Source organism: Anolis carolinensis, unplaced genomic scaffold (genome assembly GCF_035594765.1).
Source record: "Anolis carolinensis isolate JA03-04 unplaced genomic scaffold, rAnoCar3.1.pri scaffold_7, whole genome shotgun sequence".
Classification (NCBI taxonomy): domain Eukaryota; kingdom Metazoa; phylum Chordata; class Lepidosauria; order Squamata; family Dactyloidae; genus Anolis; species Anolis carolinensis.
In genome coordinates, this window is record NW_026943818.1 from 26,350,907 (window position 1) to 26,377,579 (window position 26,673).

The following is a 26,673-nucleotide window of genomic DNA, read 5'->3' on the forward strand; positions in this document are numbered from 1 at the left end:
CTCGAGTATAAGCCGAGGTATCTAATTTTACCACAAACAACTGGGAAAACGTTGACTCAAGTATAAGCCGAGAGTGGTAAATTTCAGAAATAAAAATTGATACCAATTAAATCAAATTAATCAATAGATTAAATGTTTTTGAATATTTACATAAAACTGTAATTTAAGATAAGACTGTCCAAGTCTGATTAAATCATTATCCTCATCTTCTTCAATGTAAATGTGCTTATGTAGCCTTTTAATAATAATAGAGTAAAATAATAAATGCAATAATAACAATAATAATATCAGAGTGAAATAATAAATGTATCAATATAATAGAATAAAAGAAATGTAATAGTAACAATAATAATAGAGTGAAATAATAAATGTAATGATAATAATAGAGTAGAACAATAAATGTACCATATATACTCGAGTATAAGCCGACCCGAATATAAGCCAATTAGGACCCTCAACCATGTATAAGCCGAGGGGGGCTTTTTCAGTCCTAAAAAAGGGCTGAAAAACTCGGCTTATACTCGAGTATATACAGTATATGTGTGTGTGGTGTGTAATACACACACACACACACACTAGCTTGGGGACCCGGCAGTGCCCAGGCCATTTGAGAAACTTGTGTGCCAAGTTTGGTCCAATCCGAAGTCAGCTGGTTTCAGTGCTGTCTGTATAAGGGTGAACTCCCAGAGCCAAAGGTCAATCACTGCCTGTATGTACAGTTGGGCATGATGAGGCAGTGTGCCAAGTTTGGTCCAGATCCGAAGTCGGCTGGGTTCAGTGCTGTCTGTATAAGGGTGAACTACAACTCCCAAAGGCAAAGGTCAATCACCCCGAAACCCTGCCTGTATGCTCAGTTGGGCATGATGAGGCAGTGTGCCAAGTTTGGTCCAGATCTGTTGGGTTATCTAAGCAATCATGCATGCATTTTCAATGTGGGATGGTTTATGTAGTTAGTTATGTCTGTTGCTTAGTAACCTGACAAGCTGCATTCCAGAGTTGATGACACCATTAAGGGGGTTTTGCATATGAAATGGGAAATGGGTGTATCCTTTCTGGGGACACACAGGAAGTGATGTACAGATGCCTCTTCCTGTCTCTTCCTCTTTGCTCCTGACCATGCCATGCTGATGTTCCTGTATGTTAAGAGATATGTAGTTTCCTGAACTGTTTTTCTTTGGAACTAAGATGTTTTTGCCTGTATGACCATCATCATACAAGATTGTGAGTAAACATATTTTTTGCTATTTTATTTGATGTCTCTGATGCTTATTTTATGCGCATGACTTTTAAAAAGGGAAAGGGAGGCTGGATATTTGTCTTATTGTTTAATTTCTTTTTACCTCTGCTCACATAAACCCCTAGTCTTCTGCGTTTTTACTGCTCTGCACGAATGTTTAACCACATTGGAATCATAATCTTAACAGGTTATGAAAATATATTCCTATTAAGATCCGACGTCGGCTGGGTTCAGTGCTGTCTGTATAAGAGTGAACTACAACTCCCAGAGCAAGAAGTGAGTGAAGCTACTTGGTCCATCTTCCCCCAATGTGCCCCAGGACAGAAAGGGTCCATGGGGGTTCTGTGTGCCAAGTTAGGTCCAGTTCCGTCACTGGTGGGCGTCGCAGTGGCCTGTGGGAGCCGTAGCGATTGAAAGTACTAGAAATCCCATCACTCATGGTCCATTGTCCCGCAAACGGCCCCATGGCGTAAAGTTGGGGATTAAGTGTGGCCCCATGGCCCCATGGGGATTAAGTGTGTTGAGTTTGGTCTAGATCCATCATTCGTGGAGGTCGTAGTTGTCCGTGTAAGTGGCGGCCAATCAGAAACCTGCCACATACTCGCATACATACAAACATGCATAGATACATACAAACACTGACTTGTATTTTATATATGTGTGTGTGTGTGTGTGTGTGTGTGTGTGTGTGTGTGTGTATATATATATAAGATGCCTAGGTTGTATCTTCCCCGACCCGTGTCTCAAAGACACCTGAGGTATTAAAAAATGAAAACCCGATGAGACATCTCCAATGCACCGATTTGCTTGCTACGTCGGCGCCTTTGTACCCACCCGCTGCCTTCCTGCCCGTTGCCAGCAAAGCCCTTAGGAAGAGATTTGCGGAGGAAGTCGAAATGTCATTTCTCTTTACAATGTGAACACATGAAGGCTCACGAAAGAGAAGGTGTGATGGAGGCGGAGGAGATCCAGGGCGAAGGGAGGATGATGTGGCTCCCGTAAAAATAAAGGATTACTTCTGCCTGAAAACACATCTTTGGTCGAGATTAAGAGTCAACCCCCTAAGTAGGTAAGAAGCAAGTCCATTCAACGGAAGGATCTATTGGAGAGAAGAGTTGAAGGAGGCATATCGATGAGGAAAATGGTTGATGGAGATCGCTATAGTGGGCGTTACTGCCCCCCGGTGGGCGCTGGAGCGATCCAGGGGGGCGGTGATGGGACCTATTAGGACACAGGGACCGGACCAGGGGAGGGGCGGGGCCTCTTCCCAAGTGCCGGAGACAGGGCTGAGCACCTGAGGCACCTGTTAGGACACAGGGGGCGGAGTTAGAGGAGTGGGTGTGGCTTCTTTCCAAGAGCGTGAGACAGGGCTGAGAATCTATACCTCTCCTGAGGCGCATGTTGGGACACAGAGAGCGGAGCTATGGAAGGCGGCAGGGCCTCCTTCCAAGGGCCTGAGACAGGGCTGAGCCTCTATATCTCTCCTGAGAGGCCTTTTAGGACTAAAGGGTGGGGCTGGGGTGGGGGTGGGGCCTCTTCTCATGAGCCCGAGACAGGGCTGAGCCTCTATATCTCTCCTGAGAGGCCTTTTAGGACTAAAGGGTGGGGCTGGGGTGGGGGTGGGGGCTCTTCCCACGAGCCCGAGACAGGGCTGAGCCTCTATATCTCTCCTGAGAGGCCTTTTAGGACTAAAGGGTGGGGCTGGGGTGGGGGTGGGGGCTCTTCCCACGAGCCCGAGACAGGGCTGAGCCTCTATATCTCTCCTGAGAGGCCTTTTAGGACTAAAGGGTGGGGCTGGGGTGGGGGTGGGGCCTCTTCCCATGAGCCCGAGACAGGGCTGAGCCTCTATATCTCTCCTGAGAGACCTTTTAGGACTAAAGGGCGGGGCTAAGGGTGGGGGCGGGGCCTCTTCCCAAGAGTGCAAGACAGGGCTGAGCCTCTATATACCTCCCCTGAGGCGCTTGTTAGAACACGGAGGTGGGGTATAAAGGTTCAGCCCCGTCAGGCACTTGGGAAGAGGCCCCGCCCCCTCCTCTAGCCCCGCCCCTGTCTCCAGGACAGGGATAGTAGCTCAGCCCTGCCTCAGAGCTCGTAACTCCACCCATCCCAGTCCTAGCCGCCCATTTGTGGCCCCGCCCCCCTCCCCCTCCCAGCCCTGCATCTTGGACTAGGGGAGAGAATCAGCCCCGCCCTCTTGAACAGGAGCCACGCCCACCTTTCCAGGGGGTGCTGGGTAGTATTTTTTCTGGAAAGGGGGCGGTAGGCCAAATAAATTTGGGAACCACCGCTCTATAGCATACCTATGTGGACCATTTTTCTGTGACCCGATCCGGAGCAGAAAACGGCCGATATAGCCCTCCTTGGGGTTACTATTTTCTTCCCAAACCTCATCACTCCATCACAGGAACAGATGGAACTAGAAAGCTCGATTCGGATACTGCCGTTAATAGCTGCTGACAGAGCAATCCCCTCTGGATTTGTCTAAGCGTCAACTAAACCAATAAGGGATTTTGAAATGATTTTCAATGGATCGACCCAATCATACAGTGTGTTGACTTAGATCACTTAACATCTCGTTGAGTCAACAAGAGCAAATGGTAGAAACCGAAATGTCCTACCATCTAAACGTGAAAATATGTATGTATGTGTGAGGCTCCCAGGTCCATTATTATTATTATTATTATTATTATTATTATTATTATTATTATTATTATTATATTCTTATATCCCGCCCATCTCACCAAAGGGACTCAGGGCAGCTCACACTGCAGACTTTCATATGGGAACAATTTCATCCAAGATTTCATATGTTTCCTCCACCATAGACATCTCAGTGTTTCTTACTCTCCCCATTGGTGTTGAATTTGCATGACCCCGCCCACTGCCTCTCCCTTAACCCTTTCCTATTCTTTTCTCTGGCACACAGCAAACAGAGGAATTGATCTCCAACGGAACATACTAGAGAATGTTGTGGAAATTCACCTTGATTGGGGGGAGTTATAGTACACCCACATCCAGAGAGCACTATGAACCAAAACACAGATGGATCTGAACCAAACTTGGCATGCATTCCTGATATGCCAACATTTGATTACTGGAGTGGGGGTGACTGGTCTTCCTTTCTGGGAGTTGTAGTTCACCCACAATCAGAGAAACTGGGTCCTCCACCAATGATGGACCTGGACCAAACTTGGCACCCAGAACCCCCATGACTAACTCAACCTACTGGAGGGGTTGGAGGGGACTGGCTCGCCATAGTGGGAGTTGTAGTTCACCCTACACTGAACCTCACCATCAAGGTGGCTAATGGCAACTCCCTCCCTCTCTCCCTCTTTCTACTTCCTTCCTAAGGGGAAGCCTAGCGTCCCTACTTTGCGAATTTTCACTTATCGCGGGTGGTCCTGGAACGGTGGGGCGGAGCCCAAATTGCAGTGGTAGGAGAAGAAGGCGGTGCCATGTTCCCCTGCCTCAGTGTAGTTCACCCTACACTGAACCTCACCATCAAGGTGGCCAATGGCAACGTTCACAACAGATCATTCTTTCTCCCACCATGGACATTTCACAGATACATCAACCCCACAGATACATCAACCCCACTGGAATGGTGGGGCGGAGCCCAAATAGCAGTGGTAGGAGAAGAAGGCGGTGCCATGTTCCCCTGCCTCAGTGTAGTTCACCCTACACTGAACCTCACCATCAAGGTGGCCAATGGCAACTTTCACAACAGATCATTCTTTCTCCCACCATGGACATTTCACAGATACATCAACCCCACACATACATCAACCCCACTGGAATGGTGGGGCGGAGCCCAAATGGCAGTGGTAGGAGAAGAAGGCGGTGCCATGTTCCCCTGCCTCAGTGTAGTTCACCCTACACTGAACCTCACCATCAAGGTGGCCAATGGCAACTTTCACAACAGATCATTCTTTCTCCCACCATGGACATTTCACAGATACATCAACCCCACAGATACATCAACCCCACTGGAATGGTGGGGCGGAGCCCAAATGGCAGTGGTAGGAGAAGAAGGCGGTGCCATGTTCCCCTGCCTCAGTGTAGTTCACCCTACACTGAACCTCACCATCAAGGTGGCCAATGGCAACTTTCACAACAGATCATTCTTTCTCCCACCATGGACATTTCACAGATACATCAACCCCACAGATACATCAACCCCACTGGAACGGTGGGGCGGAGCCCAAATGGCAGTGGTAGGAGAAGAAGGCGGTGCCATGTTCCCCTGCCTCAGTGTAGTTCACCCTACACTGAACCTCACCATCAAGGTGGCCAATGGCAACTTTCACAACAGATCATTCTTTCTCCCACCATGGACATTTCACAGATACATCAACCCCACAGATACATCAACCCCACTGGAATGGTGGGGCGGAGCCCAAATGGCAGTGGTAGGAGAAGAAGGCGGTGCCATGTTCCCCTGCCTCAGTGTAGTTCACCCTACACTGAACCTCACCATCAAGGTGGCCAATGGCAACTTTCACAACAGATCATTCTTTCTCCCACCATGGACATTTCACAGATACATCAACCCCACAGATACATCAACCCCACTGGAATGGTGGGGCGGAGCCCAAATGGCAGTGGTAGGAGAAGAAGGCGGTGCCATGTTCCCCTGCCTCAGTGTAGTTCACCCTACACTGAACCTCACCATCAAGGTGGCCAATGGCAACTTTCACAACAGATCATTCTTTCTCCCACCATGGACATTTCACAGATACATCAACCCCACAGATACATCAACCCCACTGGAACGGTGGGGCGGAGCCCAAATGGCAGTGGTAGGAGAAGAAGGCGGTGCCATGTTCCCCTGCCTCAGTGTAGTTCACCCTACACTGAACCTCACCATCAAGGTGGCCAATGGCAACTTTCACAACAGATCATTCTTTCTCCCACCATGGACATTTCACAGATACATCAACCCCACAGATACATCAACCCCACTGGAACGGTGGGGCGGAGCCCAAATGGCAGTGGTAGGAGAAGAAGGCAGTGCCATGTTCCCCTGCCTCAGTGTAGTTCACCCTACACTGAACCTCACCATCAAGGTGGCCAATGGCAACTTTCACAACAGATCATTCTTTCTCCCACCATGGACATTTCACAGATACATCAACCCCACAGATACATCAACCCCACTGGAACGGTGGGGCGGAGCCCAAATGGCAGTGGTAGGAGAAGAAGGCGGTGCCATGTTCCCCTGCCTCAGTGTAGTTCACCCTACACTGAACCTCACCATCAAGGTGGCCAATGGCAACTTTCACAACAGATCATTCTTTCTCCCACCATGGACATTTCACAGATACATCAACCCCACAGATACATCAACCCCACTGGAACGGTGGGGCGGAGCCCAAATGGCAGTGGTAGGAGAAGAAGGCGGTGCCATGTTCCCCTGCCTCAGTGTAGTTCACCCTACACTGAACCTCACCATCAAGGTGGCCAATGGCAACTTTCACAACAGATCATTCTTTCTCCCACCATGGACATTTCACAGATACATCAACCCCACAGATACATCAACCCCACTGGAACGGTGGGGCGGAGCCCAAATGGCAGTGGTAGGAGAAGAAGGCGGTGCCATGTTCCCCTGCCTCAGTGTAGTTCACCCTACACTGAACCTCACCATCAAGGTGGCCAATGGCAACTTTCACAACAGATCATTCTTTCTCCCACCATGGACATTTCACAGATATATCAACCCCACAGATACATCAACCCCACTGGAACGGTGGGGCGGAGCCCAAATGGCAGTGGTAGGAGAAGGCGGTGCCATGTTCCCCTGCCTCAGTGTAGTTCACCCTACACTGAACCTCACCATCAAGGTGACCAATGGCAACTTTCACAACAGATCATTCTTTCTCCCACTATGTACATTTCACAGATACATCAACCCCACTTAGTTTCTAACAGACCTCCCAACCTCTGGAGATGCCTCCATAGATGTGGAAGATGACCATACAGCCCGGAAAACTCACAGCAACCCAGAGTTTTTTGTAACTCTGAGCATGCAAAGGTTAGGTCGCCTTGCCTCTCCAAAGCCCAAACCATCAATGGCCCTTGGTCCAAGCTTTCTTATAGATAGACAATAGACATGTGCTTTGCATTCAGAAGCTTCGTCTGATGTGCCTCCACTGTTTAAAAATACATGGTTTGGAGAAGGAGATAGCAACCAAAACTCACTCTCTCTCTGTCTCAGGATCCACTTGAAAGTTTGCATGATGCCACTTTAAAGAACTCCACAAAACTCTGCCAAGAAAATTGGAAAAAGCCTTCGTTGCCGTTCGCTTTCAGCACTATCCGCGGTGCGATTTCTCTGGACAGCTCCCCGGTCGCCCACAGGAACGCAACGCAAAGGGCTTTCAGATTTTCTGAACTCAGATATTATTTCCGGCACCCAGTTGGGAGGCCTATATAGGCCAACCAACGTGAAAGATAACTATACTAGCTATGCCCGGCCACGCGTTGCTGTGGCGTAGTATGGTGGTATGGGAAATAAAGTATTGAGGAATTGGTGGTAGTTAAGGTTTTCCCTTGACATTAAGTTCAGTCATGTCTGACTCTGAGGGTTGGTGCTCATCTTCATTTCTAAGCCGAAGAGCTGGCGTTGTCTGTAGACTCCTCCAAGGTCATGTGGCATGACTGCATGGAGCGCCGTTGCCTTCCTGCCAGAGCAGTACCTATTCATCTACTCTCATTTGCATGTTTTTGACGTTCTGCCAGCCTGTTGGTTAATTGAGACTCTACTGTATATTTATAATCTTATATTATCTGCTTAGAACTGAATTATATGAGGCCCCTTGTACACAGCTGGATAAAATGCACACTGAAGTGGATTCTATATCAGTGTGGAGTCAAGATAATGCAGTTCAAAGCAGATAATATGAGATTATAAATGGGTTATATAGCTGTGTGGAAGGGCCTTGAGTCTACACTGCCATATAATCCAGTTCAAATAAGATAATCTGTATTTTATAGGCAGTGAGGAAGAGGCCTAAGTGAGACCTAACTCTGCCTGTCCCCTGGGCTGATTGGGTTGCTAGGGGACCAAGTGGGCAGAGCTTAGCCTTCTAACTGGCAGCAATTGGATAAAAATAATTATTCCTCTCCCTCTAATTAGGACTTTATTTTTCTTTTCTTTTTGTTGTATCAAGCTAGAGGCGTGGATGATGGGTTGTGCTGTCAATTTTCGAGGTTGTGGGGAGTTTAGTTTTGTTGTTTTGTTGGTCGCCAGGATTCCATCACTCTTTTATATATATAGAAGATTTTATATATATATATATATTATATATATATAGGCCTACACCGTCGATTTAATGCTCTTTAGAACAACAAAGACTTGTTTTTCCTGCGCTGTCAACACAGAATGGCCTAAATCCAATTGCAAATTGCAACGAGCGTCGAAGCGACGGGGTTCATCTAATGGCTTGACCTACAATCCGGCAACTGAGATTAACCATGCAATTAGTTGATCAATTCTATTTTCATATTTATATGTTGTCAGTTCGGAAATGGAACTGTTTGCAGAGGAAAGCGGGGCGATTAATACTAATACTAATACTACTAATAATAATACAGTAGGCTCTCTGTTAACAGGCACTCCTAGAGATTGGTAGATGCCGGATACTACTACAATAGTTCCTATTAAAATAGGCCTAACTAATACTATACGCCAAACTCCGTATTGACTTGATTGAAATTGGAATACAGGAATGAAAAGCAAATGATGGCCAATAAAAACAAACAGAACTCAACGTTTTGCTGTATTATATATGCATTTTAATGCCTGATGTATATGCCCAGGTGTCACTGGGACTGCTACTCGCCTACTTACTCCCTTCTCCAGCTCGGAAAAGGCCTACCTCGCAATGCCTTGATGGAAACACGGCTCTCCTGGCGGCTCTTTCCTTCCTTCCTCCTTTCCCCTCGTGCCCATGCCACCTTTGTTTCCCCAGTGACATCACAGCGGGCCACTTCACCTAGCAACAACCAATACAGTGACATAACAGGGAGCAACTTCACCTAGAAACAGCCAATCCAGTGACGTCACAGGGGACCACTTCACTTAGCAACAGCCAATTGAGTGACACTGTCGGGGCCATTTCATCCAGCAACAGCCAATCCAATTACTCACAGAGGGCCACTTCACCTAGTAGACATCACCGGGGGAGGGGGGTTCACCTAGCAACAGCCAATCCAGTGACATCACAGTGGGCCACTTCACCTAGCAGACATCACAGGGGGGTACTTCACCTAGCAGACATCACAGTGGGCCACTTCACCTAGCAGACATCACAGGGGGGTACTTCACCTAGCAACAGCCAATCCAGTTACTCACAGAAGGCCACTTCACCTAGCAGACATCACAGGAGGGACACTTCACCTAGCAACAACCAATCTAGTGATGTCATAGAGGGCCACTTCACCTAGCAGACATCACAGGAGGGGTACTTCACCTAGCAACAACCAATCTAGTGATGTCATAGAGGGCCACTTCACCTAGCAGACATCACAGGAGGGGTACTTCATCTAGCAACAACCAATCTAGTGATGTCGTAGAGGGCCACTTCACCGAGCAGACATCATGGGGGGTACTTCACCTAGCAACAACCAATCCAGTGATGTTGCAGAGGGCCACTTCACCTAGCAGACATCACAGGGGGTACTTCACCTAGCAACAACCAATCCAGTTACTCACAGAGGGCCACTTCACCTAGCAGACACAACGGGGGGGGTACTTCACCTAGCAACAACCAATCCAGTGATGTCACAGAGGGCCACTTCACCTAGCAGACATAACAGGGGGGTACTTCACCTAGCAACAACCAATCCAGTGATGTCACAGAAAGCCACTTCACCTAGCAACAGCCAATCCAGTGATGTCACAGGGAGCAACTTCACCTAGCAACAGCCAATCCAGTGACATCACAGAGGGCAACTTCACCTAGTAACAACCAATTCGGTGACACAAAGGACCACTTCACCTAGTAACAACCAATCCAGTGACATCACAGAGGGTCACTTCACCTAGCAAACGCCTTTGTGGTATAGACAGACAAACACAGGTACTTTTGCCTCGACAGAGAGATAGATAGATGATAGGCAATTATTTCTTCTATCATTGCCGGTTGCTGGAGAGTTCTGGTTGTTGGAGTTCTGGTTAACTGAGAATCTATTGTAATAATAATGCTTCACGATAACAATTTCAAGTCACAGTCTCCCTCTGGCTGGAGGTTTTTTGTGTTTTTCAAGCTGAAGCTACCGAGTCAGAAATAGACACAAGCGCCCACTGTGCAAACGACTGCAGTCGTGCCGCGTAAACGTAATTGTTTTTAATTCTGAAAAGCTTATTCTAAACGCTTGTTTTCTATGAAGGAGCTTAACACCAGAGTCAAGGGGAAGGGTTAGGGTTAGGGTTAGGATTTGGAAAGATATCCAGTTGAGCAACGATGTTTTTGATTAAGACGAATGCAGACAAAAACCTGGATCCCAACAATCAATGTTGGATAGAAACATAGGAGCGCAGCCACACTACAGAAAGAATGCAGTTTGACACAATTTTAACTGCCATGGCTCAATGCCACGGAGTCCTGGCATATGTGGGTCTGCAGAGGTGTCTGTGGGCTTTCAGCAGCATCTATGGGTCTTGTGAGATATGGAGGCCCTATGGGGAAGAGTGCCATAGGTGTCTATGGACCTCCAACAGTATCTATGAGTCTTCGGAGAAAAGGAAGACTTATGGGGAATCCTGCCAGTCAGAGGTGACTGAGGGCCTTCAGTGACGTCTATGGGTCTTTAGAGGAATGGGGAAGTTTGCCATATGTCTCTGTGGGTTGTCAGTGGTGTCTGTAGGCCAACAGCGTCTATGAGTCTTTGGAGAAAAGGAGGACTTATGGGGAAGCCTGCCATAGGTTTCTAGAGGCCTTCAGAGGTGACTAAGGGCCTTCAGTGACGTCTATGGGTCTTTAGAGGAATGGGGAAGCCTGCCATATGTCTATGTGGGTTGTCAATGGTTTCTCTAGGCCTTCAACAGAGTCTATGGTTCTGTGGAGAAAAGGAGGACTTATGGGGAAGCCTGCCATAGGTTTCTAGAGGCCTTCGGAAGTGTCTGACGGCCTTTGTTGACGTCCATGGGTTAGGGAATCCCCATTTGCCATATGTGGGTCGTCAGGAATGTCTGTAGGCCTTCAGCAGCATCTATGAGTCTTCCGAGAAAAGGAGGACTTATGGGGAAGCCTGCCATAGGTTTCTAGAGGCCTTTAGAGGTGACTGAGGGCCTTCAGTGACATCCATGGGTCTTTAGAGGAATGGGGAAGTTTGCCATATGTCTCTGTGGGTTGTCAGTAGTGTCTGTAGGCCAACAGCGTCTATGAGTCTTTGGAGAAAAGGAGGACTTATGGGGAAGCCTGCCATAGGTTTCTAGAGGCCTTCAGAGGTGTCTGAGGGCCTTCGGTGATATCCATGGGTCTTTAGAGGAATGGGGAAGCCTGCCATATGTCTCTGTGGGTTGTCAGTAGTTTCTGTAGGCCTTCAACAGCGTCTATGGGTCTTTGAAGAAAAGGAGAACTTATGGGGAAGTCTGCTATAGGTTTCTAGAGGCCTTCAGAGGTGTCTGAGGGCCTTCAGTGACGTCCATGGGTCTTTAGAGGAATGGGGAAGTTTGCCATATGTCTCTGTGGGTTGTCAATGGTTTCTCTAGGCCTTCAACAGAGTCTATGGGTCTTTGGAGAAAAGGAGGACTTATGGGGAAGCCTGCCATAGGTTTCTAGAGGCCTTCAGAGGTGACTGAGGGCCTTCAGTGACGTCTATGGGTCTTTAGAGGAAAGGGGAAGCCTGCCATATGTCTATGTGGGTTGTCAATGGTTTCTCTAGGCCTTCAACAGAGTCTATGGTTCTGTGGAGAAAAGGAGGACTTATGGGGAAGCCTGCCATAGGTTTCTAGAGGCCTTCGGAAGTGTCTGACGGCCTTTGTTTACGTCCATGGGTTAGGGAATCCCCATTTGCCATATGTGGGTCGTCAGGAATGTCTGTAGGCCTTCAGCAGCATCTATGAGTCTTCCGAGAAAAGGAGGACTTATGGGGAAGCCTGCCATAGGTTTCTAGAGGCCTTTAGAGGTGACTGAGGGCCTTCAGTGACATCCATGGGTCTTTAGAGGAATGGGGAAGTTTGCCATATGTCTCTGTGGGTTGTCAGTAGTGTCTGTAGGCCAACAGCGTCTATGAGTCTTTGGAGAAAAGGAGGACTTATGGGGAAGCCTGCCATAGGTTTCTAGAGGCCTTCAGAGGTGTCTGAGGGCCTTCGGTGATATCCATGGGTCTTTAGAGGAATGGGGAAGCCTGCCATATGTCTCTGTGGGTTGTCAGTAGTTTCTGTAGGCCTTCAACAGCGTCTATGGGTCTTTGAAGAAAAGGAGAACTTATGGGGAAGTCTGCTATAGGTTTCTAGAGGCCTTCAGAGGTGTCTGAGGGCCTTCAGTGACGTCCATGGGTCTTTAGAGGAATGGGGAAGTTTGCCATATGTCTCTGTGGGTTGTCAATGGTTTCTCTAGGCCTTCAACAGAGTCTATGGGTCTTTGGAGAAAAGGAGGACTTATGGGGAAGCCTGCCATAGGTTTCTAGAGGCCTTCAGCGGTGTCTGAGGGCCTTCAGTGATATCCATGGGTCTTTAGAGGAATGGGGAAGCCTGCCATATGTCTCTGTGGGTTGTCAGTAGTTTCTGTAGGCCTTCAACAGCATCTATGGGTCTTTGAAGAAAAGGAGAACTTATGGGGAAGCCTGCTATAGGTTTCTAGAGGCCTTCAGAGGTGTCTGAGGGCCTTCAGTGATATCCATGGGTCTTTAGAGGAATGGGGAAGCCTGCCATATGTCTCTGGGTTGTCAGTAGTTTCTGTAGGCCTTCAACAGCGTCTATGGGTCTTTGAAGAAAAGGAGAACTTATGGGGAAGCCTGCTATAGGTTTCTAGAGGCCTTCAGAGGTGTCTGAGGGCCTTCAGTGACGTCCATGGGTCTTTAGAGGAACGTAGAAGTTTGCCATATGTCTCTGTGGGTTGTCAATGGTTTCTCTAGGCCTTCAACAGAGTCTATGGGTCTTTGGAGAAAAGGAGGACTTATGGGGAAGCCTGCCATAGGTTTCTAGAGGCCTTCAGAGGTGACTGAGGGCCTTCAGTGACGTCTATGGGTCTTTAGAGGAAAGGGGAAGCCTGCCATATGTCTATGTGGGTTGTCAATGGTTTCTCTAGGCCTTCAACAGAGTCTATGGTTCTGTGGAGAAAAGGAGGACTTATGGGGAAGCCTGCCATAGGTTTCTAGAGGCCTTCGGAAGTGTCTGACGGCCTTTGTTGACGTCCATGGGTTAGGGAATCCCCATTTGCCATATGTGGGTCGTCAGGAATGTCTGTAGGCCTTCAGCAGCATCTATGAGTCTTCCGAGAAAAGGAGGACTTATGGGGAAGCCTGCCATAGGTTTCTAGAGGCCTTTAGAGGTGACTGAGGGCCTTCAGTGACATCCATGGGTCTTTAGAGGAATGGGGAAGTTTGCCATATGTCTCTGTGGGTTGTCAGTAGTGTCTGTAGGCCAACAGCGTCTATGAGTCTTTGGAGAAAAGGAGGACTTATGGGGAAGCCTGCCATAGGTTTCTAGAGGCCTTCAGAGGTGTCTGAGGGCCTTCAGTGATATCTATGGGTCTTTAGAGGAATGGGGAAGCCTGCCATATGTCTCTGTGGGTTGTCAGAGGTTTCTGTAGGCCTTCAACAGCGTTTATGGGTCTTTGGAGAAAAGGAGAACTTATGGGGAAGCCTGCTATAGGTTTCTAGAGACCTTCAGAGGTGTGTGAGGGCCTTCAGTGACGTCCATGGGTCCTTAGAGGAATGTGGAAGTTTGCCATATGTCTCTGTGGGTCGTCAGTGGTGTCTGTAGGCCTCCAACTGCATCTTTGAATCTTCAGAGAAAAGGAGGACTTATGGGGAAGTCTGCCATAGGTTTCTAGAGGCCTTCAGAGAGATCTGAGGGCCTTCAGTGATATCCATGGGTCTTTGGAGGAATGGGGAAGCCTGCCATATGTCTCTGTGGGTCGTCAGTGGTGTCTGTAGGCCTCCAACAGCATCTATGAGTCTTCAGAGAAAAGGAGGACTTATGGGGAAAGCTGCCATAGGTTCCTAGAGACCTTCAGAGTGGTCTGAGGGCCTTCAGTGACATCTATGGGTCTTTAGAGGAATGTGGAAGTTTGCCATATGTCTCTGTGGGTCGTCAGTGGTGTCTGTAGGCCTCCAACAGCATCTATGAGTCTTCGGAGAAGAGGACTTATGGGGAAGCCTGCCATAGGTGTCTAGAGGCCTTCAGAGGTGTCTGAGGGCCTTCAGTTACATCTATGGGTCTTTAGAGGAATGGGGAAGTTTGCCATATGTCTTTGTGGGTTGTCAGTGGTGTCTGTAGCCCAACAGCGTCTATGAGTCTTTGGAGAAAAGGAGGACTTATGGGGAAGCCTGCCATAGGTTTCTAGAGGCCTTTAGTGGTGTCTGAGGGCCTTCAGTGATATCCATGGGTGTTTAGAGGAATGAGGAAGTTTGCCATATGTTGTTGTGGGTTGTCAGTGGTGTCTGTAGGTCTTCAACAGCATCTATGAGTCTTTGGAGAAAAGGAGGAGTTATGGGGAAGCCTGCCATAGGTTTCTAGAGGCCTTCAGAGGTGTCTGAGGGCCTTCAGTGATATCCATGGGTCTTTGAAGGAATGGGGAAGCCTGCCATATTTCTCTGTGGGTTGTCAGTGGTTTCTGTAGGCCTTCAACAGCGTCTATGGGTCTTTGGAGAAAAGGAGAACTTATGGGGAAGCCTGCCATAGGTTTCTAGAGGCCTACAGAGGTATCTGAGGGCCTTCATTGATGTCTATGGGTCTTCAGAGGAAGGGAAGCCTTATGCAGAAAGGTGACATTGGTGTCTTTGGATCTTCAGAGGTATCTGTGGGCAGTAAGTGAGCTCATAAGTGTCTGTGGAATGTCAGAGGTGTCTATGGGTTGTCAGATGTGTCTGTGGGCCTTAAGTGCTGACATAGGTGTCTGTGGACTGTCAGAGGTGTCTGTAGGCCTTCAACAGCATCTATGAGTCTTTGGAGAAAGGGAGGACCTATGTGTCATAGGTTTCTAGAGGCCTTCAGAGGTGTCTGAGGGCCCTCGGTGGTTATGGGTCTAGAGGAAGGGAGCTCCCATGGGGAAGTTTGCCATAGGTGTCTGTGGGTTGTCAGAGGTATTTGTAGTCCTTCACCAGCATCTTTGAGTCTTCTGAGATAGGGAGAATTTATGAAGAAGTGCGTCATAGGTTTCTAGAGGCCTTCAGAGGTGTCTGAGGGCCTTCGGTGACATCTATGGGTCTTCAGAGGCATGAATATTCTATAATAGACTTTTAAAGACATGTTTAATGTGATTTTAATTGATTTTAATTAAGAGAGATGGGCAGGGTAGTAATAGGAGGAGTTGTAGTTTGGGAAGAAACCAGCACTCTTTGGCAGTGTAGAAGCACCCTGAGCAAGCACAGACACGGTATCAGAAGACCCTTCCCTATGGGAGATCCATATTCAAGAGCTAATGCACAACAAGCATAGTTTCTGAGTTATGCCACAAACTTTAGGGAAGCCAACAAAATGCCTCCCACCCTCCATCCGACATCAGAGAAAGACTCCATATGAACATCAGACACACCTGACACATGCAAAGAACATATGTTAGAGTGCATTCACCAATTCTAGCATGGGCTACGCAAGATGCCGCAGCATTGAGCCATGGCAGACCAAGTGCTGGGTTACATTGCGTTCTTTCTATAGAGGGTGTCCAAGCTTTGGTCCTCCAGGTGTTTTGGATTTCCCAGAATTCCTGACCATTGGACAAGCTGGGAGTTGGAGTCCCAAACACTTGGAGAACCAAAAGTTGGACACCACGGTTCTAGAGTGAAGATGCACCCCAGGTCTACATAGGTAAGAAGTAGCTCCACTAACATCAGCAGATGTTGGGTCATAGAGGCATAGTTGGAAGAGAACCCAAGGGCCATCCAATCCAACCCCCTGCCAGGCAGGAAAAGCACAGTCTAAGCCCATCCAAGGAGACTCCAACACACTCCACTGTCATATGGAGCATTTCGTGTAAGGAATGGAAATCCCGACATAGAATCCAGTGCCTTCTGCATTTTCCACCAGAGCAGTGGTCCTCTCATGGAGATGTTGTTGAAGACTTTCATGGCCAGAATCACTGGGTTGCTGTAAGTTTTCTAGGCTGTATGGCCATGTATAGCCAGAAACATTATCTTCTGATATATAACCCCAACAAACCTCACAACCTCTGAGAAACAGATGTGGGTGAAACGTCAGGACAGAATGCATACAGCCTGGAAAACTCCCGCAACTTTTCCCGTGAATTCCCCCAAGAGCCGGGCTAGAAAAAAAAAAAACGAAACTAACAAAATGAAGTTCAACAGGGACAAATGCAAGATACTTCACTTGGGCAGAAAAAATGGAAATCAAAGATACAGAATGGGGGACGCCTGGCTTGACAGCAGTGTGTGCGAAAAAGACCTTGGAGTCCTTGTGGACAACAAGTTAAACATGAGCCTACAATGTGATGCGGCAGCTAAAAAAGCCAATGGGATTCTGGCCTGCATCAATAGGGGAATAGCGTCTAGATCCAGGGAAGTCATGCTCCCCTCTATTCTGCCTTGGTCAGACCACACCTGGAATCACACTGTGTCCAATTTTGGGCACCGCAGTTGAAGGGAGATGTTGACAAGCTGGAAAGTGTCCAGAGGAGGGCAACTAAAATGATTAAGGGTCTGGAGAACAAGCCCTATGAGGAGCGGCTTAAAGAGCTGGGCATGTTTAGCCTGCAGAAGAGAAGGCTGAGAGGAGACATGATGAGAGCCATGTACAAATACGTGAAGGGAAGTCATAGGGAGGAGGGAGCAAGCTTGTTTTCTGCTGCCCTGCAGACTAGGACACGGAACAATGGCTTCAAACTACAGGAAAGGAGATTCCACCTGAACATCAGGAAGAACTTCCTCACTGTGAGAAGGGCTGTTCGGCAGTGGAACTCTCTCCCCCGGACTGTGGTGGAGGCTCCTTCTCTGGAGGCTTTTAAGCAGAGGCTGGATGGCCATCTGTCGGGGGTGCTTTGAATGCGATTTCCTGCTTCTTAGCAGGGGGTTGGACTGGATGGCCCATGAGGTCTCTTCCAACTCTACTATTCTATGATTCTATGATTCATGGAGACATCTTCTCCCCCAACTAAAATTGGATGTGGAGATCCAAGGTGGCACCTGAAAAACTCACAGCAAGTCATGGAGACATCTTCTCCCCCAACTAAAATGGGATGTGGAGATCAAAGGTGGCAACTCATGGAGACGTCTTCTCCCCCAACTAAAATGGGATGTGGAGATCAAAGGTGGCAACTCATGGAGACGTCTTCTCCCCCAACTAAAATGGGATGTGGAGATGAAAGGTGGCACCTGAAAAACTCACAGCAACTCATGGAGATGTCTTCTCCCCCAACTAAAATGGGATGTGGAAATCAAAGGTGGCACCTGAAAAACTCACAGCAACTCATGGAGACATCCTCTCCCCCAACTAAAATGGGATGTGGAGATCAAAGGTGGCACCTGAAAAACTCACAGCAACTCATGGAGATGTCTTCTCCCCCAACTAAAATTGGACGTAGAGATCAACGGTGGCACCTCGGACCTCTTCCGCCTACCTGTGAAGCAGACAAACCCACTCCCCACACATGAAGCAGCCCACCTACCGTTGAGCTGGCGGTAGACAATGTCTTCGAGGAGAGACAGTCTCTTCAAGACGGCATCCTGGACGGGGACGTTGGAGAGATTGGCGGCTCCCGGCCTGGGCCGCATCTCGTGGAAGGCCTCCCCATGCTTCGCCGCGATGGGCCGACACTTGGCCAGGAAGAGGACGAAGCCCGCCACGGCGAGGAGGTTCAAGACCAGCAGGACTTTCACTCTCCGCAGAGAAGCCATCAAAGAACGTCCCGACTAGGGAGGTGCACCTTGGGCGACTCAGTCCAGAAGAGAAGCAGAAGGGCTGGCTCTCCACCTGGTTTCGGCAACGGCAGCAGGTGGCGGGCCCCGAAGGTGAGCACACATTGCCTGTCCTTGGCAGGTCCGCCGTTTGCACAGCTGGGCTCCTTCACAAGGAGAGTTTGGAGGTGGGAAGGGATCAAAAAAGGGAACGCAGTCAACTTGCACACGCTGGTTTTGCCTGGGAAACAATCCAAGCATTGCTGTCTGGAGATACCCAAAGGAACATCTCCACGTCCATCTCGAAACAAGTTTGGTACCTTTCTCTCGTGCGCAATCCTCGATGCTGTTGATGCGAACCACGGGGAAGCAGCCCACGACTGCAGCAGTGTCGTGACTCACACGTCAGATCCTTTGGCGGGCCCAAAGATGTGAACCAACAATGTGGCCGAGCTTAAGCCACCTCCACCATCGACACCGCGTCCTCGATTCGCTCAAAAGGGCATTGAATGTCCCAAATGTGCCCAAAAGGAGACAGCTTTGGAGACACTGAAGCCATGCTCGGGGAAGAAAAAATGGGGTGTCCTTTCCTCAATAATAATAACAAGAGTTTTTCCTTCCTAAAATCAAAATATCAAGGTTTTCTTTGTCTGGGTTGGTTGTTTCAAGAGCTTGGAAGCAAAGAAGAAGCATCCAAAGAGCTGACCATGAAGCCTCCTCTTTTGTGATGGCACCAAAAACCCGACCTGGGTTTGACTCAAGCCTGAAGCCGCATCCAAGCCAAGAAAGGGATGGAAGCAGGTGCTCCTGAAAGGGAAGAGCCTCCTTTTCCTTCCCACTTGGAAACCCCCCTCCCAAAGGATTGCGAACCCCCTCCCCAAGGAGAGAAAGAGACCCACACAGTTGGCCTCCGTGCGTAAAAGGATGACCATGAAGCCTCCTCTTTTGTGATGGCACCAAAAAAACCCGACCTGGGTTTGACTCAAGCCTGAAGCCGCATCCAAGCCAAGAAAGGGATGGGAGCAGGTGCCCCTGAAAGAGGAGAGCCTCCTCTTCCTTCCCTATTGAGAACCCCCCTCCCAAAGGATTGCAAACCCCCTCCCCAAGGAGAGAAAGAGACCCACGCCGTTGGCCTCCGTGCGTAAAAGGATTGCATGGCACCAAAAACCGGTCCTGGGTTTGACTCAAGCCTGAAGCCGCATCCAAGCCAAGAAAGGGATGGGAGCAGGTGCTCCTGAAAGGGAAGACCCTCCTCTTCCTTCCCTACTGGAAGCCCCCCTCCCAAAGGCCTGCAAGCCCCCTCCCCAAAGAGAGAAAGAGAGACCCCCCACCTCCGTGCGTAAAAGGATTGCCTTCCGGTGCGTAAAAGGACGGCGGGGGGAAGAAGGCAGGAGGGGGGATCCAGAAGGGGATCAGGTCGCCAAGATCTCCACCGACGGCTCCCCAAGGATCCAAGGAAAGGGTCTCCTGGCCCGGTTGGAAGGGGTGGGCCCCGCCTGGACGTCCATCTCCGCCGCCGTTGCTGCAACCGAAGCGAGGAGAGCGAGGGATCGGCTCCCCTCCTTGGAGAGGCTTCCCATCCGCGTTGCAAGGAAAACCCGGGCTGGAGGAGCTGGAGGAGCCGGGAAGGGAGGCTAAGGAAGGAGAGGAGGGAGGGAGGGAGGGAGGGGGCCCTTCGGGGAAGGGGGAGGAAGCCCCGTCTGGCTGCTGCTTCGCCCCGGAGCCCAATCAGCGACGAGGACGCCCAGCGCCCTGCTGCACGGCATCCAGTTGCACCAGCATGGCGAGGCAGAGCTCTCCAAACACCTGGGCAGTGCATGTTCCTTTCTTCTAGCCTATCTCCTTGAGATATTATTGTTGTCCCAAATATTTGTGTCCCTTGAAGCCCTGGTTGAGGAGTTTCCTCACAATGGAGGGTTCAGGGCTCATACTTTCACCTGGGAGGGCTTTGGGGAGGTGGACAACAGTCCCCATCATCCCCAGGCAACACAGAAGAACTCCTGAGCACCTCCTCAAAGGCCCTACAATGGCTTAGTGGTCAGTACCTTTGCTGCCCCCAGGGTCTGTAGGTCTGTAGGTGTTTATGGACCTTCAGAGGTGTCTGTGGCCCTTCAGCAGAGTCCATGGGTCTTCAGAAGTAGGGAGGTTCTCTGAGATAGAGCACCATAGGTTTCTGAGGATTTTGAGAAGCGTATTTGGCCCTTCTGTGGAATCTATGGGTCTTCAGAGGCAGGGAAGTAAGCCATAGGTGTTTATTTTATTTTTATTTATTTACAGTATTTATATTCCGCCCTTCTCAACCCGAAGGGGACTCAGGGCGGATCACATTACACATATAAGGCAAACATTCAATGCCTTAACATAGAACAAAGACAGAGACAAACGCAGGGCTCCGAGTTGGCCTCGAACTCATGACCTCTTGGTCAGAGTGATTTGTTGCAGCTGGTTGCTCAACAGCCTGCACCACAGCCCAGCCCCACTATGACCCTTAAGAGGTGTCTGTAGCCCTTCATCGGAATCCATGGGTCTTCTGTGCCGTCCGCCGGACAATAAAAAACTATAAAACTGAAACGTGCTGTCCTTTATCCGGGCGAACTGCAAATCCCTACAAGCTGTCCTATAGATATTGAACGACTGAGTCTGGATAACTTCAAAAAGGATGTTTATTCATACAAGGTTGTAAACCTGGCACAGATCTTAAAGTTGCAGAAAATGAAACAAATTTCTATAGGTTTTAGTTGCAGAATTATCCCTGGTTCCAGAAGGCAAAGGTGATTATAAAACCACTATACCCTAATCACGCTGTCTATATTAGAAGGAGAAACTCTTTCCTTCCCTATCTTTACAGCAAAGATTAGTTCTAGAAGCGATGGAATAACCCTGCTCCTCTAACTAGAATTCCTATTCCAGATCAGTATAATTCAATACTTATCTAATTTGGATAGGCTTAGATTGGCCTGGTTTTGAGGATGATTTGTCCCAGTTAGCCTTGCACAGCTCCAGCACGTTGGAAGACTATAGCCAGAATGAAGCTCCAAAATGGAGACTAGACCCTGGTAAAAAGGGCGGTCCTAAGATGTTGCACTCTTTGACCAATCACTGCAAAGAAAACTGCAGCCAGCTCTTGCAGATTCCAAGCCATTTTTCCTAGGCTTTTGCAGCCAGAGGCTCAAACAAAATGTAAAGGAGGGAAAACAAACAAACGACCAATAGGTAAGGCAAACCATCGTCCTGGGGGACGGAACACTCCCCGCTTAAATTCCCAGGATGTGGGAATTTACCACTCAAAAACATACAAACACCTTTGCACATATGACAATACAAACACTAGAACTTTAAACATCTCCAATAAGCAACACGAGGTCACTAATTGGTCTGTCCAAAATGGACACTTTGCCTCTGTTGCAAGTCTTTAATTGAACTTTCCTGACCTTACCGTCCGGGCAAGGAAAGGTCTTTAATACAATGCCCATGGGCCACGCATGGCGGGGCAAGTCTTTGTCCTTTAACAACACAACGTTGTTAACCTCAATGTTGTCCTGTGGGCTTTGCCAGATTCTTCTAGCTTGAAGCTGGCTTAAGTACTCGGCTTTCCACCTTTTCCAAAAGTGGTTGGCCAAGGACTGCACCTGTTTCCACAGGGCACGGTGAGTTCCGTCCGGAACTGGCAACATGACGTCCTTCCATCCTGGCACCTTTTGTGTCAAAATAAGTGCAGGAGTCAGTGGTTGTAAGTTCTCAGGGTCACTGGTAAGGGGAACCAGCGGCCGGTTGTTGATAATTGCGGTAACTTCCGCCATAAGTGTCACCAAAACATCATGCGTCAATGACCTATGACTCAAAAACATGGCATTAAGGATTTTGCGACTAATACCAATCATCCTCTCCCAAACACCACCCATGTGGGAGGCGTGAGGAACATTGAAAGTCCACATAATTTGTTCAGTATTCGTAAAGTTCTGAACCTTTGGGTCTCTCCCAAACCTAGACACACAATTGAGTTCTTTGGTCGCACCTACAAAATTGGTGCCACAGTCCGACCGAATTGACTTAATTGGCCCTCTGAGGGCTATGAACCTTTTCAATGCGTTTAAAAATGATGAAGTGTCCATCCCTTCTATGACTTCTATATGGACAGCTCGTATTACTAAACAAGTAAACAAAACTGCCCACCTCTTGTTATTTACAACACCACCCCTGGTTTTCCTAGTGACAACCTCCCAAGGACCAAACACATCGATTCCCACATGGGAAAAGGGTGGGTCTGTCAAAGTCCTATCCTGAGGTAGTTCTGCCATCAACTGACTTTGACAGTTTCGCCTAAGGCGCCTGCATTTAACACATTTGAAAATACAACTGTTGACCAACCTTTTGGCATTAACTACCCACAGACCTTCATTTCTAAGGGCTGCCTCAGTTAGAGTTCTACCCTGATGATGGATCCTTTCATGGTGATGCCGAACGAGCAGCAATGCAGTGTGACTATTAGGGGGTATGATGATGGGGTTTTTTATGCACGCCTTGAGTTTAGCTTTGGCTAACCTTCCTCCAACTCTCAAAATACCCTCCTTGTCTAGAAATGGGTTTAACTCATTTAGAAGACTTTGATTAGGGATGTTGAGCCCTTGCTCTAGCCTAGCTATTTCCTGCTTGAAAGCAGATCTCTGCACTGACTTGAATATGACGCTCTTAGCCTTTATCATATCCTGGACCTGTAAAGGCTCACTATCTTTGCAAGCTAAACGATGTATAAGCCTAGCAACTGCTCTAAGAAGACTGTGCCACTCCGAAAAACATTCAAAACGGTGTGGTTTCAGGCAAGATCTTTGGCCCATCTTGATTTCTGTGGTTGATTTGCAGGCTTTCACCTCTGCACTTCGTGAGACTTGAGCATTCATAATGTCCGAAAACCTTTGCTCATCTTTCGAGAGCGCTGTGGCTTCGTCTCTCTCAGAGACTTTGAAGATGGAGGAATACTCTGGAGTTATTGCTTGGCAGTAGACTGAGATGTGACTTAGGCAACTGCGCACAAGTGTAGGACGTCCACCTTTAAGCACCTGTGCTTGATTGGAGTCCAACAACGATGGTGGGTGCATCTTGTTTATGCACACTGGGCCTGTAACTGTCCAGCCTAGTGGTAGCAGCTGAGCAATGGGCGCCCCTGGAGGTCCCTTAACTTGGTCGTTCACATAGAACAAGTTCGGACAGTCCGCACCAAGCAGAAGGGCAATGTCCACATCTGGACGGAAAGCAGGTATGGCATTCTTTAATCGTCGCAAATGTGGATGAGCCTCCACAACTTCTCTAGTTACAATTTGTTTTTTGTTCCGAGGGATGGAGGAACACTCAATCAGGTCTGGCAACTTGAACTGCCTCTTCTGGTCGCATGAGGAAACAACAAAGCCGGATGCTATGCGACCCTGCAACTTCTTTTTCCCTACACAGGTGGACATGGTGTAGTCAACCGTCTGGGTTTTTATGTCAAACAGTTGGAAGAACTCTGGAGTCGCCAGGGAGGCGTCGCTTTGTGAATCCAAAGCCACGTAAAGTCTCTTTTTAAGCCAAGGTCTTCTGGCTGGATATACATCTGCTAGGCAGATGGGATGGCAGACTCTGAACTGGTGCACGTCAGAGCATAGTTCAGTACAGGCGACCGATGGAACCTCCACCTGCATCTCTGGTACGACTGGCTTGTCGGTGTCTTCGACTGCTGACTTTTCTTTTGGTGAAACGTTCCCTTTGGGGTGGGAGATGACACTGGAGTTGTGCATTGCGGTGCAATGCTTGAGGCTGTTGCATTTCTCACACTTGACGTTTTCTTTGCAGTTGGACGCAAAGTGTGGAGTTGCTCCACAGCATCTAAAGCAGATTCCCTGCTTTTGAACTAGCTGTTGCCTCTCTTTGTATGACTTTCTACTAAACTCCCTGCAGTTGGCCAAGCTGTGAGGCTTTTGGTGGATAGGGCAAAGCAACTCTTTTACCTCCGACCTGGGTTCATCAGTCTTGTGTTGAGTTTCGACTGCCTTTACGCTGACAGGTCTATTGGCCTCTCTAGGTGGTTTCTTGTCCACTTCAGATGCCTTCCCTGGATGGGTCCCTTGGTATAAGGTGGGGAGGCCCGTCTGTGGATCATTCCTTTCTCTGGCTGCCCTGGTGATGAACTGGACCAAATGAGAAAATGGAGGGTATGCCTGGGAGTGGGCCTCCTTGTAGTTGAAGACCTCCTGTCCCCAGCGTTCTTGCAAAGTGAAGGGCAGCTTGGTCAAGATCTGCCTCTGGGACAGGTGCTGATCGAGGCACTTCAAACCGGGCAGTTCTGGATTCTCCTTGGCCGACTCTAATTCCGCAAGGAGATCGCTGAGGTCCCACAAAAGTTTGAAGTCTTTGAGTTTCAAAGCTGGGAACCTTTGGAGCTTGTCCATAAGAGATGCTTCAATCTCTGTGCTGGCCCCATACCTCTGCTGCAACCTGGCCCAGGCCTTTTCCAGGGCTTTGTCGGGATCGGCTACGTGGGCTGCGTAGATCTTCTTAACTTGTGAGGATGAGGCTGGGCCCAACCATGCAGCCAGAAGAGTCAGTTCTTCCTCAGGCAATAACTTTAAGTCTCTGATTGCTCTCTGGAAGGTGGCCTTCCAGAGAAGAAATTCCTCAGGCTTGTCCGAAAACTTTTCGACACCCTTGTCCTTAAGATCTCTTCTGGGGCTTCTGATGATGGAGACAAGCTGGGACTCTGGCGTCGAAGGGAACAATTGAGGAGTTTGCTGTTGTGGAGTGGACTCCCACCGTGTACCTTGCGTCAACCTTTGGCCTCTTGGAGGGATGACATCGACCACTGACGAATCGATGGTTCCCTGTGCAGCTGTCTGTAGGGGCCAACTAGCACTCGGCCTTGAGGCCCTGATTGACTGACCTAGGGTTTTAGCAGGAGGCACAGGTAGCTCGGGCAAGGGTGAGCTCCCCGCTATGACGCTCTGCTCTGCAGGAAACTCAAAAGTGACTTTGGGGCCCTGCTCTGGGTAAGGAGAGAAGTCTTCCTGTTCCTCATCCGAAAACTGGCTGTTTAAGCTATTAAGATGCACAAGCACCTTGGAAGAAGGGTCCTGCTTCGGCAACTGACTTACATTTTCTTCTGTGAGTGGCTCAATTAGGGCCTTGGCCAAAGTCTCAGCCCTTACCTTTTTGGCAGTAGCATCCATCCTTATTCTAAGCATTTCTATTTCACCTTGCCTTTGGGCCTGTTCCATTTGCATTTCGCTTTGTCTACGGGCCTGTTCTATTTGCATTTCGCTTTGTCTACGGGCCTGTTCTATTTGCATTTCGCTTTGTCTACGGGCCTGTTCTATTTGCAGTCGTTGCTCTTCTTCTTTAAAGGGAAGGGTGAGATCAGCTGCCTTAGCATCAGCCTCCGCCCCCGCTACCTTGCTCTTTAGCTCCAGACGTGCAGCCTCCTTAATGTGCAAGGCAGCTAGGGAAGAGATGGCACTCCCAGCAGCAGAAGACTTGCTAGAGTGGCTATGTTTAGATGATGCACACTCCCTTAGTTTAGATACCTGGCTAGAGCGGTTGGACTTAAGACTAAGTGCCACAGCAGGTGATTTTAAAAGATTGGTCTCATGGCTGCATAAGGAAGACTGATTTCCTTTTGGCTCAGACCTTAGATTAACAGATGGAGAACTAAATTCCAAGGCATCTAGAATTGCCCTCACCTTATTTTCTTTCTCATTAGTGTCAGCTAAGACACTCACTATTTCTAACTCTGAATCCTTGGCGTTAATGCGCTCGAGGACCTGGACTATCTTAGACACCAAACCCCTCCAGAGACCGAAGGTCTCTTCAAGGTCGGTCTGTAATATGGATGGCACCCTTGTAATACCCAAGCTCTCAATTCTGTCCATTAATGTTACAATTCGCTCCCATGCCGAACCTAACCTCACATGGAGGAGCTCCTTTTCATCTATTAGATGGGCTAGCATCTTGGCTGAAGGGTGCTTTATCCTTTGGGGCCTTTCATTCCTACTTTCAGCCTCAGAAGGAGGTATACCATCTGCATCATCTTGAAATTGCATAGACATTATGTATTCTTAATAGCAAGTAAATTTACAACAAAAGCAAATACAACATACCAGCAAGTAAATTTACAATAAAAGCAAATTCAATATATAATACAATTCACAGCACTTAACCATAGCAATATATATCACTAAGTAACTATACTTTACAAAGATTGTGACCTTTGGCGCCAGACTTTGGTGGGCAAGCTGCAAAATGTCAACTGACAGCAACTTGCCACTTGATACCTCCCTTGCCCGAGTGACGTAAACTGCCAAAATGGCGACTTCGCCAAATTTTCAAGCACCTCATGCTCTGCGGCTCGAGGCCTGCCGCCGAAGGAGCACCGAGGCTGGCTTTGGAAA

At 48.6% G+C, this 26,673-nt stretch overlaps 1 protein-coding gene across 1 annotated transcript in view; it reads right to left on the minus strand.

Annotated features, from left to right (window-relative positions):
* The window catches only part of galnt17 (polypeptide N-acetylgalactosaminyltransferase 17), a 35,760-nt gene extending 15,891 nt beyond the window's left edge, over positions 1-19,869 (minus strand). The window contains exon 1 of the mRNA XM_062959288.1: positions 18,031-19,869. Within this exon, the coding sequence (XP_062815358.1) occupies positions 18,031-18,259 (229 nt within the window). The 5' untranslated portion in view covers positions 18,260-19,869. The remainder of the gene's footprint in view (positions 1-18,030) is intronic.
* Positions 19,870-26,673: the final 6,804 nt, after the last annotated feature.